General features: G+C 51.3%; 7 protein-coding genes and 1 non-coding gene across 8 annotated transcripts; 4 read left to right on the top strand and 4 right to left on the bottom strand.

The window, feature by feature from the left end:
* Positions 1 to 43: 43 nt before the first annotated feature.
* BDV37DRAFT_279230 (uncharacterized protein) lies at positions 44 to 1,874 on the bottom strand (the record flags this gene model as incomplete). Its single annotated transcript, XM_032086286.1, has 4 exons — positions 44 to 80; positions 139 to 257; positions 321 to 428; positions 1,488 to 1,874. 4 exons carry the CDS (start codon positions 1,872 to 1,874, stop codon positions 44 to 46), a joined length of 651 nt encoding a protein of 216 aa, XP_031945608.1.
* Positions 1,082 to 1,162, top strand: BDV37DRAFT_t38. The gene has a single exon. It is a non-coding gene; the product is annotated as a tRNA-Ser (tRNA).
* Positions 1,875 to 3,185: 1,311 nt separating the features above from the next.
* Positions 3,186 to 4,727, top strand: BDV37DRAFT_192689 (major facilitator superfamily domain-containing protein). Its single transcript, XM_032079696.1, has one exon. The coding sequence runs from the start codon at positions 3,308 to 3,310 to the stop codon at positions 4,562 to 4,564; it is 1,257 nt and encodes a 418-aa protein (XP_031945609.1). The 5' UTR covers positions 3,186 to 3,307; the 3' UTR covers positions 4,565 to 4,727.
* A 163-nt stretch (positions 4,728 to 4,890) lies between these two features.
* Positions 4,891 to 5,938, bottom strand: BDV37DRAFT_279232 (bifunctional methylenetetrahydrofolate dehydrogenase/methenyltetrahydrofolate cyclohydrolase; the record flags this gene model as incomplete). The annotated part of the gene is made up of 3 exons (XM_032086287.1): positions 4,891 to 5,001; positions 5,071 to 5,701; positions 5,760 to 5,938. 3 exons carry the CDS (start codon positions 5,936 to 5,938, stop codon positions 4,891 to 4,893), a joined length of 921 nt encoding a protein of 306 aa, XP_031945610.1.
* Positions 5,939 to 6,502: 564 nt separating this feature from the next.
* On the top strand, positions 6,503 to 9,373 carry BDV37DRAFT_192692 (FAD-NAD(P)-binding-domain-containing protein). The gene has a single exon (XM_032079697.1). It carries the CDS (start codon positions 6,690 to 6,692, stop codon positions 9,033 to 9,035), a length of 2,346 nt encoding a protein of 781 aa, XP_031945611.1. The 5' UTR covers positions 6,503 to 6,689; the 3' UTR covers positions 9,036 to 9,373.
* On the top strand, positions 9,130 to 10,913 carry BDV37DRAFT_239311 (uncharacterized protein). Its single transcript, XM_032080944.1, has 3 exons — positions 9,130 to 10,115; positions 10,225 to 10,296; positions 10,351 to 10,913. The coding sequence occupies exons 1-3, from the start codon at positions 9,712 to 9,714 to the stop codon at positions 10,562 to 10,564; spliced, it is 690 nt and encodes a 229-aa protein (XP_031945612.1). The 5' UTR covers positions 9,130 to 9,711; the 3' UTR covers positions 10,565 to 10,913.
* On the bottom strand, positions 10,914 to 11,967 carry BDV37DRAFT_239313 (uncharacterized protein). The gene has a single exon (XM_032080945.1). The coding sequence runs from the start codon at positions 11,802 to 11,804 to the stop codon at positions 11,142 to 11,144; it is 663 nt and encodes a 220-aa protein (XP_031945613.1). The 5' UTR covers positions 11,805 to 11,967; the 3' UTR covers positions 10,914 to 11,141.
* A 1,127-nt stretch (positions 11,968 to 13,094) lies between these two features.
* BDV37DRAFT_239315 (DUF3433 domain-containing protein) lies at positions 13,095 to 17,589 on the bottom strand. Its single transcript, XM_032080946.1, has 4 exons — positions 17,309 to 17,589; positions 16,600 to 17,254; positions 16,101 to 16,547; positions 13,095 to 16,044 (listed from the first exon to the last, which is right to left on the bottom strand). Exons 2-4 carry the CDS (start codon positions 16,949 to 16,951, stop codon positions 13,238 to 13,240), a joined length of 3,606 nt encoding a protein of 1,201 aa, XP_031945614.1. The 5' UTR covers positions 16,952 to 17,254; positions 17,309 to 17,589; the 3' UTR covers positions 13,095 to 13,237.
* Between the last annotated feature and the right edge of the window lie 236 nt (positions 17,590 to 17,825).

A 17,825-nucleotide genomic window follows, 5' to 3' on the forward strand; every position in this document is an offset into this window, starting at 1 on the left:
ACAATAAGGGATAAATGTTAGGAGATACAACGAAAGCAAAGTTCTAAGTATCCCCGTAGATACCAAGCTTGGCGTTCTTACTGAAAGATGGAGTAGAACTTGCTTGTGGATATGGAAAGTCACATCTGGTCAACCTACTCACTGCCCTCAAAAGTCTGAGGGAAGCGTTCAGTGGTCTTCTTGACGATATTCTTCCCGATGAATTCATAATCTGGTTCTATTGTAGAGTCTCGCGAGACAGGCTGGGAGGGAGGATTCTATCGTTCACCACATATTCTATTAGCCGAAGAAACCATAAGCAACAGTCTCAGTACACTTACCGCACGGTCGCTGAGTTCTTTTTGTAGAAGTGATATCCGTTGCTCCTTTTTCTTGATTTGCTCACGAGCAGTTTCGATCTCATATTGTAGATCGATGAGCTCTCTTCGCTAGGTCCCGAATCTTCTGATTAGCTTTTTCTCTGGAAATAAGTACTATAAAAGACTAGTTACCATTTCATCAACGCTTAGTAGGTCTGGCATTCTCCGCCTCAACCAGCGGCGTAATGCAGCAGCCCCTTCAGATGCCCGACCGCGAGGTATTCCCGAGAGGAGAAGAAGAAAAGGAAGAAGAAGAAGGAGAAAGAGTGGATAACGGAGGCGCGGGCGAAGGTTGGAGCTGGTGGAGATGGATATGGTGATATGTGTTGGAGGTGCTAAAGGTGACGGTAGAAACTTGAAAGAAAAGAAGCAAGACTATGACGGTATGAGGACATGCGATCCAGGCAAACAAGGTCCCCAGTACCTAGGTCGAAAGGTCATAATTATGACTCTACTATTCAGAATACCCTGGATCGCATCTATATATTATACCGCCTTTACAGACGAAAAGAAGATTCAGACAAAAGAGGAGATTCGATATATAGTCCTGGGTTTATTCACAGCCCAGTTTCAAGAGCGACTCAATACACTTCTATTTTTCTAGCTTTTCATGTATTTCCACTCTCGTTGACGTGTTTGTATAGGGTTGGGTATTCATGTACCTCATAGATAATAGCCCTTTTGGCTTATGTTGTCAGATTTTTTTCAAAAAGATATGAATAGTCAGTGTGGCCGAGTGGTTAAGGCGATAGACTAGAAATCTATTGGGTTCGCCCGCACAGGTTCAAATCCTGTCGCTGACGTTTCTTTTTAAATAATTTTTTGGAGTATCGGAGGAGTACATCTATGCTAACATGGCTACTGGACGATATCGCATGTACTTGTACTCTGATTCAAGTCAAGAAGATCAGCTTTTGTTGGGTCAATAGCACAATTGGAGTATGCCAATGACAAGCAATCCACCCCATAGAATTACAAATAGAAAAGACACACGATAAACATATGTGCCGTACAAGTATCCACTTCCCGGCTCAGCCAACGTCAAGAGCCAAACCCTACACTCCATACTACTGTAGAATACCCAAAGTACTAAAGCAAAGGTCTCATATCCCTCATAAAGATCTCCACCGTCTTCGGCCCGACCCCCCGAAACTCCTGCATCCGCACCCCCAATTCCTCAGTCCCGAACCGTCTCAACATCTCCCCAAATGTACCATATTCTTCCTTAATCGCACGCGACACATCAAGCAACTTCGTCGCAGTCGAAAAGTCATACCGGACATAATGACCCTCATCCAGTATCTCGACTAGTCGATCCCATCCTGCGTCTAGGATAGTATCCGGCGAAGTGATGCCCTCCTGGATGAGCTCAAGGAAAGCTCGCTTGGCGACGGCTTGCTGGACCGGCTTGCCAAATAGCAGACATGCGAGGAACCATTTGAAGTATTCTGTTTCAGTTCTGGACGAGAGGTTGATCCCCAGTTCGGCTGCTTGGATCTCTTTTTTGGGGGGCATGTTGGGTTGGACGTTGGGTGGTGTCTAGGTTAGGGTATGGAGTAGCACGGGATGATATTATTATGAGGTCATGTGCGCACGTGGTGGTGAATAGTGGACAACATTTTATTTGGGAGCGTATTGCTTCTGATACTCGGGGTGGATATTAGATATGCTTCCTATTATAAGTGCTTGTGGTCTTGGATTTTGTTTGGTGAGGTCGGGTGTGAGTTTCTTTTACGCATATAATGGATAGCAACTCAACGAAATATGGAGATGAGTTTCCTTTCACACACACAATATGAAAACAGTGATCAGTATCGATCATGTATTGAATCACTGACTTCCTCTACCACTTATACAACTTCATTAACTAGAAAGACTCATAACTGTATCCCGCAGTGAAAGTAGACAGAGTCTGTTACAAGGACATCTCCAATGCCAGCCATATCGAGAACATGAAGTAACCCCAGAACATGCGTTCAAGCAGGCATGTTCATAGATTATCGTCGTCTTTAAGACTACTATCCTCCTCAATGAAAAGGTAAAGCATGGAAGGCAGCGAAAGTACGATGGAAGTGCCACATATACTGCCCTGTATATGGTGGAAATAAGCAAATCCAAGGCTTCTGATATAACTCATGTCTGAACCTTATCAGTGTAACAAGTATCATTAACCTTCACTTACAATCCTTTTAACTCATATAGCATGAGTCATGTTTCATCCCTTTCTTAACTCCGCGGATTCCGCGGAGATAAATCTCTTTGCTACGGAGTAATTCCAACTAGGTCAAAAGTCACCAATACCAATGTCTTCGGGCAAAAAAAGTGTCTGAACAAAGGAATGAGAAGCCAAGGAAAGACAACTTAAGCGAAAGAAAAACATTACACCAAAAAATCACAAACCGGCATCTTGCCCGTCTTGCATTTGGCAGTTCCCGAAGCCCTAAAAGACCGATCAACATCGTACATGCAGACGCAGTAAAACATAAGGCGGATAAAGCCAAACAAGAGAAAAAGGGAAATAAATCCAAAACCGGTCCCAAGTAGATCTCAATCTAGCTGCAGATATCACGATGAGCAATAGAAGTAAGGCTGTTGCGCGATCGGCAGGCAATCACCAATTTCGCGTATGTAATGGAAATAAAGAATGCAGGAGAGACGATCAACCGTTGCTTGGCAGAGATTAATTCTCCAGGCTGATATCGACCCGGGTTATACTCGTCCTAGTGACAGGGGTCGAGTTGGAGTTCCGCAGTTAGGGCCATGAGTCAACGTTTCTTTTACCACATAACATAAACCATCGCCCTCATTTGATGGCCATTCCTTTCCACCCCCATTGAATCGAACCCTTACTACCGCGTCAGCCACCCCTTGGCTGAAATTAAGCGTCAAACTTGCAGCTCCTGAAAAATCTTTTTTACCCGGTTTTTACAATTTAGCCGATTTGCAGCATGGGCCGACGCGATGAAACACCCCAGACCACGACCGACCCATCCCCCACACCAATTGACCCCCCACCTGACGGGGGACTCAATGCCTGGACACAGGCCGTCATGGGTCACCTGGTCTGCTTCAATACATGGGGGTATATTGCCAGCTTCGGCGTGTTCCAAGCCTACTACCAGAGCAGTCTGGGGGTCTCCTCGTCGGCAATCTCATGGGTCGGATCCGTGCAGATCTTCCTGATCTTCTTCATCGGCACGTTCTCAGGCCGCGCGCTAGACGCCGGGTTCTTCCGCCCGGTGTACTATACAGGGGTTGTCCTGCAGCTCCTGGGGGTCTTCATGACCTCGCTCGCGACCCGCTATTGGCAGCTATTCCTGGCCCAGGGCATTTGCACTGGCCTGGGCAGTGGACTGCAGTTCTGCCCCGTCATGGGATTGGTCGCGACCTACTTCGCCAAGCGCAGGGTATTCGCCTTGGCCTTTGGTCTCGTCGGAAGTGGAACCGGGGGCATGCTCTTTCCCGGCCTCGTCAAGGCCCTCATGCCCGCCATCGGCTTTGGCTGGACACTCCGCGTCCTGGGCTTCGTCATGCTGGGGACCAGCATCCCCGCCATGACCTTGCTGAAACCCCGGCTGCCGCCACGGAGGTCCGGCCCCCTGGTTGAGTGGTCGGCTTTCAAGGAACCAGCCTACGTGCTCTTTTGCCTCGGCATGTTTCTGAATTTCTGGGGCCTATATTTCGCGTTTTATTATGTGGGTGCCTTCGGTCGCTCCGTTATTGGGCTGTCATATTCGGATTCCACCAATTTAATCATTGTCACGAATGGGGTCGGGATCGTCGGCCGTCTGATCCCTGCGTTTCTGGCGGATGTCTACTTCGGACCCCTCAATACGATTATCCCGCTGGCGTTGGGCGCCAGTCTGATGATGTTCTGTTGGATAGCCGTGCACTCGGTCGGAGGACTGTATGTCTTTGCCGTGCTGTACGGCATGTTCTCCAACGGTGTGCAGGGCCTGTGGCCGTCGACACTGTCGAGTCTGACGCCGGATCTCAGCAAGACAGGGGTCCGCATAGGAATGGGATTCACCGTGGTGAGCTTCGCCTGTCTGACTGGTCCTCCTCTCGGCGGGGCCTTGATAGCCAGGGCGGATGGTTACATTGGAGCGCAGATCTGGGGCGGGTTGACGTTCGTATTGGGCGCGCTGGTCTTGGTCACCGCGCGAGTATCGAAAACGGGCTTACAGATGAAGGCGAGGATTTGACTAGAGTTACTTAGATTCGGCTGTATTTAGATCGGCCGCGGTTGTTGCGGACCGTTGCGGGGCAATCTACTAGTCTTGTGGTATTTATATTAAGATTCTGCGGCCTCGGTCAGCGATCACTGCTGATCATTTGTTCTCCACCGTGGCCAGAAGAACAGCGACAACAAGATTTTTCAAGCTTGGCGGCGAAATCTTTCGTATACTTTATTACTCAGATGCAAGAAACACGCCAAACCAAGACCCCACAGTCTGACATTGCATGGAGATCACCGGAGAGCGACTCGGACATTTGTCTTGGAGGATCATCTCGCTACGCATAAACGGCTCTAGCTCCGTGCCGAACACAGGATGAGATTATACAGGAGAGCTCCGATTGTGACGCTGCCAACGCGTGGGACAAACTTAGACGCCACCTCGACCACGTTAGGCTCGAAATTCTGTCCATTATGGTCAGCGGACACAAGCCAAGACCTGATGATGGAAAGCCCGGAGGGCACGATGCGTACCTTTTCTGAAGAAACGTTGACACAGATGGCGCCACGCTGAAGCCACTTCGTATTCACCTTGAACGCGGGATCTGGAACCGCCGAGATGACCACTCGAGACCGCTGCACGGCCGTCTGCAGCGTCCAGTTCGGGAGATCCTTTCCGTGTAGACCTTCGGAGTGCCAAGGATAGTACAGGCGTTGGAAGAGCTGGACACCGGAGATGTCCACGCTGTAGACGCGAGCGCCTTCCCCCGCGAGCAATTGCGCGAGTGGCAATCCCACCACATCAGACCGGTTAATGATGCAGATCTCCTGGTCCCGCAGCCGTTCCCCGGCGGGCCGTGTGCGATCATGCACATCCATCCACTCCAGGATCCACGTAACCGCCCTTGGCGTGCAGGGGATGATACTCCGTCCCTGTTTTGGTGGTCTGGACTCTGCAACATCCGAGGGCCGGTGCACAGTCTGATGGTTCAGTCCTTCGACGTCCTTGCTCGGCGCGACAAGCTGTCTGATTTCGTCGTCTCTCTGGTCACCGAAGATCGGATAGTACACGAGGATGCCATGGACACTGTTGTTGTCGTTGATCGCCCGGATGTAGGTTGCCACATTTTCGGGGGACAACTTCATCAGGTGGAAATGCACTCCGCTAAGCATGCGTATTAGTGACATGGGTTGATATCCTTGGCGTATTGTCTCGGGCTTACATTTCCTGACAGGTTTTGCGAGTCCAGTTCGCGTACTGGCTAGAGCCAGCATCGTCGCTGGCCAAGATGCCCATGAGAAAGAGTCGCTTCGAGGAGTCTCTCAACATTTCAGAGATCTGGTGATGTGCCCTTCTGGTTAGGTCATCTGGCTGAACGGTTTCGCCAATTCGTGGAGCCATTGTGAGGGTTTCGGTATGCCTTCTCTCGAACTGAGAATGGAATGATGCTTAATGCCGGTGTAAGCCGAAACAACGACGGTAGACTTCCGCGGTCTAGCCAGCCCTTAAAATATTAAAATCTACGCTGTAAGCTCCCAAGGTCATGAAGTACGCGTCCTTTTGATTGTGGACATCTTGGTGTGCGAGTCTTCAACTGCCTAGGCCCTGCAGAATCATGCCGAACGCACCCCTATCCCGAGTCATGCGTGATCAGCCACCGAATATCAGACTTCAGCATGGATCAATTGGCATATCGGATATCCCCACTTCCGGACTCCGTGTAAAACCGCTGGATTATGGAGGTGACGAGCAAATGATTTCAACAGCCGGACCGTAGAAGTGATCCACTGATCTTCCCCTCCCTCAACGCCTGGATTCATTTACCAAAAACCAGTCAGAGTAGCACGCGGCAGCAATACTGGCGCCAAAGGTGACAGTGATGACCCGTCATCTTTGCAGCTGATGGGGATAATCAGGAGTTGGAATCCCCGCTGGACTCTTGGCATCGTCGACAGACCCTGGCATGTTCGCGACACAACCCCTCCTCTGGTCGTAATGCAGTCATGTCTTAACCCCCAATTGTCCCTCGGTTCGTCTGAAAAGCATCTATGCCTGGTCCCCACAAGCACATATAAACGGGCAGCCCCTGCTGATACCGAACCCCAGATCCAGGGTCTCTCCCCCGCAAGAGCTGAGCTCAGCACCTTTTATCATGGGTTCCGCAGTATCCCTACCCTATACTCCCTCGCCGCCCGCCAATGACCTCATTGTAGTGGGCAGCGGAGCGAGCGGAGTGGCAATTCTTCTTCAGTTGATTGAACGAGTCAAGAACGGGAAATCCCTGGGAGAAGTCATCTTTGTAGAAAAGAACGGACTCCCCGGACCCGGTCTGCCATACTCGTCCCAATGTGCAGGCACCATCCTCAACATGCATACAGATACGATGGGATTGTATCATGATAAACCCCTCCATTTTACGCAGTGGCGCACGGACCAAGAAAGTGGGCCCTTCCCTTCTCGGGCGAGATACGGCCAGTATCTCCAGGAGACGTGGGGCCAGGCGTTAGAGGAAGCTCAGCATATCGGACTCCGGGTGTCGGTGGTTCATGAAGAGGCGCACGACATTGATCGACAGACAGACGGCACAATGGCTGTGAGTCTCCGGAATGGCACGCAGTTGACGGCCAAGTCGGTCGTCTTGGCGCTGGGCAACTTTACTTCGGTGTGCAACGCGCATCTCATCAATCTCCCCGGGTTCTTCCCCGGCCCGTGGCCGACGTCGCAGCTCAAGACTATCCCGGCCGATGCCTCTGTCCTCGTTGTCGGGTCCCGGCTGTCAGCTGTCGATGCGGCCATCTTCCTCTCAGAGCATGGCCATCAGGGCCCCATTACCTTCATGTCGCGCAGCGGCAGTCTGCCCAAGGTGCAGGGTGAATCGACGCCGTTCCCTCGCCGCTATGTCCTGCATGACCTGGCGAAGCATGTCGAAGAGAATTCTGATGAGAACTTGCTGCAAGTAACAAGCAGCCTGATGGAGGAGATTTTCCACGCTACCAAAGGCGACTGGAGCTGGCTCCACAACGATGAATCTCCGGTGAAACAGCTGGAACACGATATCCATGCCGCAAAGAGCGGCAACGTGGAATGGCAGACGGTGCTGCGAGCAACGGCTCCCGTTATCGAGCGGTACTGGAACGGTCTACCCGCGAAGAGCCAGCAGCTCTTTATGGACAAGTTCTTCAGTCCGTGGATGAGGTACCGCCACGGAATGCCGATACAGAACGCTGAGAAGATCCTCGGTCTCTTGAAGAAAGGACAGCTACGGGTGGTCCAGGGCGACCGAGTCCAATGGGACGGCATCTTCAAAGCGCAGACCTCCGTCGGGCTTATAGAAACTCCCTATGTGATTGAGGCGACCGGACAGGAATGCCAACTCGACCGCATCGAATCACCACTGATCCAGTCCGCAGTGGACAAGGGTCTCCTCAAGCTGCACCCTGCTGGCGGCGTAGCCGTCGACTTCGACACCCTGCGTGCATCAGAGGGCCTGCATGTCATCGGGTGTCTCACCAGGGGTACCCATTTCTACGTGAGTGCGATCGACCGCGTCGCTGCCCACGCTGCCCGGGTCGCGGACGCCGTAACGGACGAGCCCACTGCACGTCCCCTCCACATTGCCATCTTTCTCGGAAGCGACCTCTTCTCGCACCTCATGGCCAGCACACTGGTGCCGCAGCTCCTCGCCGCCGGCCACACACCATTCATCTTCCTCCCAGCACACAAGGCCAACCGCAAGACCACTCCGCCGTTCGAGCTCCGGGAACTAGCCTTCTTCGAGCGCGAGCTACTCCAGAAACACGTTATCCCGTACTTCACGAACGAGAGACCAGGCTGCGCATCACACATGACAGTCGAGCAGATGAAAGACGCCTACGGGATCCTCGTCCAGGAAGTTCCCAACGTCAACAGTGCGTCTTTCATCAACATCCTCCGGAAGCACCATATCGACGTGGGTCTCTCGCTGCGCTGCTACCAGCGGTTCAAGACAGATATCATCCGCTACTTCGCGCGGCCCAGACGACTGCTCAACCTGCACCCGGGCACGCTTCCCGCCTACCGTGGAGTCATGACCACCGTGCGAGCGATGAAGAACAAAGAGACACTCTTCGGATACTCGCTGCATGAGATCGACGAGAACTGGGACGCAGGAGACCTCATCGACGTCCGGCACCATCCCATCGACTATTCCAAGTCGATGTTGCATTTCATGAACGATGTGTATGCCATGGGAGCCAAGATGGCAGTGGATGTGTGTGACACTATCGCCCGCGGAAAAGAGCTGCCCACTGTTCCACAGAAGCCCGAGGAGAGCAACTACTATACCTTCCCGACCCTGGAGGACCTGGAGGGCTACCGTAAAGACGGTATTCGTCTCGTTGATGCGGAGAGTATCGTCAACGTCATCGTGGAGTCGTTTGCGCCGCTGGAAAAGCAGGAGAAGTTCCGGGCCCACATCGATGAGGTCGTTCGGGAATGGTATGAAAAGAATCAACCGTAAGCTGGGCATTGGCCCTTGATTCGCATGGAGTTGGCGTGTTTGATTGTGGAATTATACTAGTTCGGTCATTCTTAATATAAACGTATACATGAGTCAATGACAGCATTTTCTAGTTTTTTTGGTCGTTCCTTGCGAGTCAGGCCAGTCTTGTATGGGAGTATTCTATTCTATTCTAAACTGACCCCTATCGAGATGCATATTTCCTCGCAGTCCGAATGATAGAATCCGGACCAAGTAACTAAGCTCCGAAGCTACGATACCCATACCTACTGAACCTCAAGCATATCCTGTGCCATCACACCATCCTCAGCCAAGAAACCCACTCCCAGAACTACATTTAGAAACACAATCCAACCCATCTCCGGAAAAACCTCCAAAGCACCATATCCAAAACCACCAACCAGCACCACCACGAAACCAAATAAGCTCCCAATTGGCGGCATAACCCCCGACCTCCCAAAGCAATTCCCGAAAAAGGCCATCTACCGGTCTCAGATAAATGAACCCAAAGACCAAAGCGGGAACTGCCAAGAAGAAGTGGTTTGAAGGTGAAACGCCAACCCCAAGTAACTACACCGAAGCCTTCAAACAGATATAAAATCCACCACATACTTGGCGATTCCCAAGTGACCTTCGCTTACGATTCGGAACTACTCAATCCAGGGAGAAAATAACCATGAAATTCCAAACAGCGACTGCTACCCTCCTTCTCCTCCCAGCCTTCGCGTGGGCAGCGACCAAGCGAGCCGATACATGGGGCGGGAGCGTATCCCTCGGCCCCACAAGGTCGACGATCACCAATGCCGTGACGACTCTTATCCCCGGTGCGGCGCCGGCGACGCAGAACGGGGTGCTCTTTCTCTGGCCCGGGATGAGTAACGGGACGGGGGATCTCGTGCAGACGACGCTGGAGAGTTGGGCGAGTAATGAGTGGTGCGGCGCCGAGCAGGGCGAGTGGTGTGTGCGGGCGAGTTTGTTTGGGAGCTTTGGACAGTTGGATGGCGATGCGGCGCCTGTTAAGGGGGATGATCAGGTCCGGATTGAGTATGTGTTGTTGGAGGATGGGGATACTTGGTTGCAGTACGTTCCCCCCTCATTTTCTTATTTTTCTATTGTTTTAGTTTTGCTTTTACTTCCGGTGTATAGTCGGGTGGTAATCGTTGGGGATAGTGACTGATGACATGTCTAGAAATGTAACCAACGCACAAACAGGCGAGATCCTCTCGACCTTCTCATACAAATCCGGACCCTACATGACCGGGTGAGCCCCCCTTCCCTTGCTTTCACCACTAGATGGTAAAGCTAACCAACCCAGCTACGGAACCGGAACAGAATGCAACGAAGATTGCACGGGCACCATCGCGGCGCAGCAGTACGTCAACACGAAGATCACGCTAGCGGAAGCGGACGAGACCTTCGGCGACACGATTGCATCAGCCGGCGGCGCGACCTACACCGGGTTAACATCCAGTGAGGGAGGAAAGGTTTGGGAAATCGAGAGCATTGACGTTCCGGCCATGTCGTCGTAGATCATAGGCGATCACGGGAGTTGGCGTTGCCCTAGCATTCCAGGAGTTACATTCCTGTGGAGCTTAACAGGACCTCAGTGTAACTTCAGAATCCAAATTCGAGACTTCCGGGAATGATTCCCGAGAATCTTGTATATCCTACTGGGTTCTATGTATGTATCTTGTATCGCACGTGCTTTTTATGCTGTTTGTGGTTTGCTGGGTCGGATTTTGAAGTGGATGCTGGATGGTCTCGACATGTAGTTTTCTGACGTGATTTGCTGGAATGTGGAGTCGATGAATTCGAGAATAGTGCCGATATCACGGAATTCCACTTTAAAACTTAGATTGAATTTCTGCACGATCTGCGTTCTAAGCTAATACCATATCTTATTATGTTGGTCATCACTATCCTAGACATTATTTCTATGCAAACGAAACATGTACAACCGTAAGACTATCTAAAGAAAAGAAAGGAAAAGAAAAGAAACCTCATCTCAAACGCCAAAGGCAAACAGCAGACAAACATAAAGAGAAAATGAAAAAGAAAGAAACCAAAAAAAATTGCAAATCATCTCACGTCAAACCCACCCCCAATCTAACACTTGTAGTCAACATACCACCCAGTCTCCGCATTCTGCTCCAAGAAAACCTCACTCTCCTTGACCAACTTGGCCCGGAAAACCAACTCTTCGGCACAATCCACACTGCCGACAGTATGCGTATGCGGGCCATCCACACCCGGCCAGTTTGTAAAGTCCGCGGCCCCAACACTGTCGCCCTCGAAGTTATCCCCCTTCCACACTCGCACCAGCGCGTTATTGCCGGCCTTGAAGTTGCGCTCGGCGGGCACGCCCCAGTTCAGGGAGCAGGACTTGGCGCCCTTGGGCAGGGAGAACGTCATCGTCTGGTCCCATTTTGCGGTGGCGGTATTGGAGACATTAAGGTTTGGGGTGGAGATGGGGTCGCCAGAGGACGAAATGTAGGTTTGCATCTTGGGCTGGTAGATTTGGCCCGGCGTGCAAGTTGGGGGCGTGGGGTCGGTGGGCTTGTCGTCGGGACAGCCGGTATCCAGGTCACAGGGGTCGATGGAGCAGCAACCGCGGAACTTGTTCTTGTAGCAGACGTAGTAGGCTTTTCCGGTGGGGCATTGGCCGTCGTCGCGGGTGGTGAGGGAGGAATATGAGGTGGTTGGGAGGGCGGTGGTGAGGGTCAGGAGGGCCGCGAGGGCAGTGCCCAGTGTTGTGGTGTGGAAGTACATTCTGATCAATTGATTGTATTAAGTTGAGATGTGTAGAATTGAAGTGTATTAAGAATTATGGTGGTGGTAGAAAATGTATTGTTGGCTGTGTGGTCTAAATGTGGTGGTGGAAGTCAACGGATGTGAGGATGGAAAGAATAATTCTCCTGAACAGCAGATCCGGACGCTTTATTTATATCCCAGGATCAGAGATTAGATTAATTAATAGCGCAGTGGATCTGAAGGAATCACTGGGTCAGAAAAAAAAATAAAATCAAAAGGAAGAAAATCCCCAAAACAAACATCAAGGGCCAAAAGTCTAAAGATAGACGCAAGGCGCAAGGGATCCTGGCCCTGAACCCTTCCGAACTCGCACCGTGAGCCGACGAAATCTGGGGAAGGTCGGAAAGGGAGCAGTTAAGGTGAGGCTGATCGTCGGGTTGGCGTCTTCACCATTGGAGTTTGTCTCCGACTCTGTGGAGCCGCCAAGTAACTAACGACTGGCGGTCTAGGGCTGTGCAAAAGTCACACAATGCATGGTTCTACGCCTGCTGCACCTTAGTCTGACATGACATCTGGGCGTAGTCAAGCTACCAGGTTGATGCTGTGTAATGCTGCGACGTGATCTTGTTGGCCCTATCTGGGTCCCACGGCTTGTCTGCCTCTTGGTCCCACGGTGAGATGCAGTAGCCATACTCTCTTTATTGGTTCTTTCGGCAACGGAACACAGAAGAACCACTGCCACCGCCATTGTTGTACGCAACCATGGTTCCACCCCAGGTCGCGGTCATCAGGCCGACAAGCACAAAGAGCCGGGATGACAATCAGGTTTGGCTTGGCAGATCCTGGCTGCCAGTGCATTATTACTATCTTTAGTCTGACAGCACAAAGCTCGGGACGTAGACCAAGCATGACATGGCCCACGTTAGCATTCACTACATGGCTGTGCATGGAGCCGCCTATCAAAGGCACTCCGGCAGCTGACATCGCCTGTAGCGTGTAGGGCTGGGCAGTCGGCCTTAAGCAATGCATACACGAAGTCTGGTGGGTCCGACAGCGTTGATGTCGACAGCAGATACACTTGTCTCAGATCCAGACGCAACGCTCCAGGCCATAGGAAAATGCATCCCGTCTAATTTTGGGATTCCTCGGGGATGTGACCATACTACGTTGGCGAAGACTCTACGGGATTCGCAAGGCGAACCAGATCGGGAACATAATCACTGACGATCGGAAAACATTCGGGATGTTGGTCTTGGCTGTTGGTGGCTGGTTCGGTGATCTTGGCGGCGAGATTTGTGGAGAAATGGTAGCAGGAAAACAGAAATATGTTTTCCATCATTGTGGTTCATAAGTGCATGCATTAGGTCAGTATATTCTAGTCGTACATCGGCTACCATGAGGATTCGTAAATGTAGGAAACAGAAGGAAATCAAACAGGAAACGTATCGCATCTACTGCTCCGGCCGGCCAATATCAATCGCAAACCGCTTCCCCTCCCACCACCCCAGACCAAACATCAACCCACTGAACACGCCCCGTTTCACCAGCTCGGCATCGTCGCACCATTCCGATCCTGGCGGGATCACGTCCGGCTTCAGCATTTCGGAGCCAGCCAACAATGTCGCAGCCCCAGCGATGCTGCATGGGTTCACCGGAATCACCTTCCGCCGATGCACCAGGTAGAACGCCACCATAATACAAAGAGCCATGGCGGCCAGAAACCCTTCTAGAATACGGGTCGAGACCGCACTTTGCTTGAGACGGACACGCGTAGGATCGACCACCGTCCCCTGGTATCTCGTTTCTTTCTCTAGCGGCAGTCGGGAGTTTCCGTTCATGCTTTGAGCCATAAGAACGCGATAGAGATGCTGGGTGGCGTTGATCACGGCAGGTTCTCGGTCCGCCTGTTCAACATCCGTAACTGTTAAAGTCTTCTGGTCTTGTATCATTGCGAGAAAGACGTTGTCTAATCCCTCGTACTCGGTGATTTTGCCGCTCGTGGGTAAGTACGCATCAAAATCCAACTGTGATGCAAGGCTGTCTGCGAACCGCCGGCTTGAGGATTCGTCTGGCTTGACGGACTGGATCTTGTATCCTGGAACGGTGAATCTTGTATCCACATCGACTTCGTCGACGTATGGGAAACAGGAGAATCCGCGAATACCGTCGGTCTTGGTGGAATTAGGGTGGTTCACGACCCCGTATAAGCCCACCATCTTCGGGCACTCTGGCTTTTCATTTATCATATCCGTAACCTGAAGTGTGCCAAAGGCAGTGCCGTTGTAAGTCGTGGTGTTCATTGGGAGAGTCATGCTGTAATACGTAATTGCACTCTCGTTGTCAACTTTCGTGCTACCGGTCCAACACTCGCCCCCGAGAGACAGGTATGCCGTTATGGAACCCCCGAGGTACGAAGTCGTTTTTAAGAACTGACTTGGTTGAAGGACTGTACAGTTGAGGCCAGCACGGAGAGCAGGGTACGTCAGCTCAAAAACGCTGTCAGTCGTAGAGCTCTGGTTGGTGGGCTTGTACATGGTATCTTCTTTCACATCCGTGAGCGTACTTTGGTTGAGAGCCGGAAGGACTACCTCATCATACGTCCAGTCCGGATATGAGAGATTGGCTCCCACGACAAGAGCTCCGGTAAGACCTATCCCTTTCTTCCCTGAGTGGTAGGCTTGAGGATCCACGGTCGAGTTGAATGAGTCGTTTCTCAAGATCGACACGGCACGCACGTAGCTAGCGGCTTCGGTAGAATACAAACCACTCGCGGCGATTGTCAAACAAGGTGCCAGAACCATAGTCAGTGCCGTAGTAAAAATTGCATACTTTCTTTTAACAAGTGCACTCCAAAGCGCATGCATGGTGAGTTTCGACAGGTAATTGTCCATCAAGCTTTCCTGTGCTGTCAAGCCACCTGCCCTCAGCTCCAAGTAGGGCTGGATAACTTGAGTAGAGAAGTGGTTGCATTCGAAAAGAGCCTGAATTAACAGCATTATAAACGCAGGAATATAGACCCAGGTGTAGCGAATATAACCATCGGATGTGATATCCGCCAAGCCATTTTGTTTCTGAGAGATCTGGTAGGTGGTCTCGAGGCCCACAATGACGAGAAGAGGGACAGCTAAGGTAAGAATTCGCCAACCCAGTGACATTGCAAGAGGCTTCCACCAGGATATTTGGCTAGAAGCTTCTGTAGCACGAAGTTCCTCTTTGGCATCATGCTTCGTGACGATGCTGAAGCTTCGTTGGCCGTCCAGGCTGGCGACCTCTGAAACGAACAGACCGCCGGCCAGCGATGACTTCAAATCCTTCCCATTTTTAATGCCGGAGAGTCGATGGGATAAGTCGGGACTTCGGGCCAATATCGTTGCCATGCCCGATATTGTACCAGGGTCTCGAGGTGTGCATTTGGCCGGTCTCCACATCCACATCGCCCCAGCCACCAGAATCAAAAGTGCCGACGCGGCCTCCATCAGTCGAACTGACAATTCTCGCACGAGGAGCTTTTCTGTGGATGCCGAGTATACGCCATTGAATGGCTTATCCGCAGACGTCATGAGGTATTGCCTTGCTACCTGTGCAGTAATGGCATTGTAAACTGGTCGAGATATCGCCTCCAAGTTCGCCGCGTCCAGTAAGGGCTCAAAATTGTCCGGAGATGAAACAGTTGCAATCCGGTAAAAGGGGTCGAGGTAGTTATTATCCGGGTCAGCTAAATTGGCAGCTAAGCCATAATCTAACTGGATAAGGGTCCCCACAGCGCTATCTGCAGCCGTCAACGTAGTAAGCAACCCCGAGACTATATCGGCCGCCGTTACACCCGGAATTGTATGATTGGACGTGGCCGCCTTGCCAGTGGAGTTGATTTCCGCCACACTTTGGTTGCTTTTAAACAGCGAGACCAATCCTGGCGATATCGTGTACGTAGGCTCACAAACAAGGGACTGGACCTGCGCACTGCCATTCAGCCAGTGGGCAGCAGCGAAAATCACTCGGTCAGTGTTCGTGTCATCACTAGAACTGGCACATCCCTCCGAGACGACGGTTGCATGCCATCCACCCACAGCGGAAGTGCTTCGGCTGAATGCGTTGAACTGGTACTGTGAGCATTCTGGGGTACTGAGAGTCAAGTTGAACAGTGTTTGTTCACAATGCTTGGTTGCGCAACTCTGAGTCCAGTTTTTGACGGTTGCCACTTCACAGCTTAAATCAGTGGAGAACATATCCACGGTACCAGACAGAATCGTGTTCGAAGCTACACTGAATTTAGAATCTGCGTCCTTACTTACTAGCCATGATGTATCGACCTACCTGATGGCGTATCGGATCCGTGGAAAGGGACAAACGCGTACTTGTCCGTGGTTCCGACAGGATAGGGAAGATTCAGAAATTTATTGCCGACAACGGTCAACGCAGCATTGCTATCAACCTTCGCACTGCCATATCCCGTGCCGCTAAACGTCGCTTCCGCTGTTAATTTGGTGTCGACATCGCTGACGCGGACATTTTGAAGCATGAACAGGCCTGTTGAAGCGACTGTAAGCAGCTTCAGGAGGAGGGTTCCGAGGACTGCAATGGCAACGACCCAATGACAGTGCTTCAAGGCCCTGAACAAGGTGACTACATTCCAGTCCGAAACATAATCTAGTAGCAAACTCTGCGATGCCGGCCTTGGAGTTTGGCCCATCAGTTTCCATGGCATGAGTTGCTTTGTGCGATACTCCACCTGTCCCCAGATTCCGGCCACGATAATTAGTACTTTGCGAATGTCAGCAGAGTTGCTATTACATTGGTGGGGACATTAGCCTACCGGCAGTTGGACCGTACGTCCACAGATAACGGTACTTTGCGTCACTCGCACTGATGCCATTGTTTTTGATTGACACGCTATAAAGCACTTGGACAACGATCAGGATGGCAATAAAGAGCGCCGCAAATGCGACGAAGGCCCACGGTCGGAGGACCGTTGGGGTCCACAACCGGGATGGGCTGCCACCGTTGTCGTCTTGCTCATGATAACTGGCCGTTAGCCTTTCATTGTCGTGGCGAGGATCTCTATCCCTAGGTTCCTCGGACTGCACTTGAACCAATGTATGATTTTTGGAGCCTGGCTTTAATCGCCTAGCAAGCCTCTCGCCGATGGAATTTGAAAATTCCAGCATTGCGTCCGCGATGGTTCAGTCCTTCGAATCCATGTATTCGCACGAGTGATCATGTACTTGTCATCAGAGGAACTGCGACCAGGCGCAGAGGGCGGGGCTTGAGGTTAAAACAAAAATCGTGAGGCTGAGTGCTGCAAGGCTGCGGAAATTCTTGCCCATCACTGCGAGCCGTGCACCCAAATGACTAAGGAACATACGACCGTATTGGCCGTTTCATTTGGCTTTTCCCGTGTTGGTGGGCCTTTGGGGGCCATTTGGCAGCAAGGATAACACAACCATGTCAATCCTTCCCTCTCTTGACTTCTGGAGCTCGTCAAAACTTTGATGTACATTCATGATGCCTTTTATAGAACGGACCGCTGGGACCAGACTTTTGATTGTGGAAATGCGGGAGGCTCCGTCTGGAGACCGTCGCACATCAACCGTTATCTAAAACCTTTAGCGTTATTCTCGTCGGCATTTGGTCGGGACTTGCGATTTTAGTTCTTTTTTCTCCGACCACGTAGTTCTTAGGGAGTTCAGCTGACAGGGGCTTGTTGCATTATATTGAGAGAGAAGAGATATGACATGAAGGAGGGGGGAAGATGGGGCTGACCGCCCAATATATGTCAGGAGATACATGGAGGCGTGCACCAAAAGTCCTGGGCTGCCACTAGTAAGTTTGGCCTCAGGCAATATAACAACAGTCTTATGGCAGAGCGAAGTATTTTATTCCGGTTATTAGGTGTTTCCCCCCTTTTTTTTTCCCCGAAATCGCGTTCCGATTGGTCGCTCGATTCAAATACCACGTGACTAATGTTGTCTGCATTGGTTCCCTGGACTCTAGCTTAAGCGGCCCAAATAAATTGAATAAAAATTAGATTAAATTACTCCA

The sequence above is a fragment of the Aspergillus pseudonomiae genome (assembly GCF_009193645.1).
Source record: "Aspergillus pseudonomiae strain CBS 119388 unplaced genomic scaffold BDV37scaffold_7, whole genome shotgun sequence".
NCBI classification, from domain to species: Eukaryota; Fungi; Ascomycota; class Eurotiomycetes; order Eurotiales; family Aspergillaceae; genus Aspergillus; species Aspergillus pseudonomiae.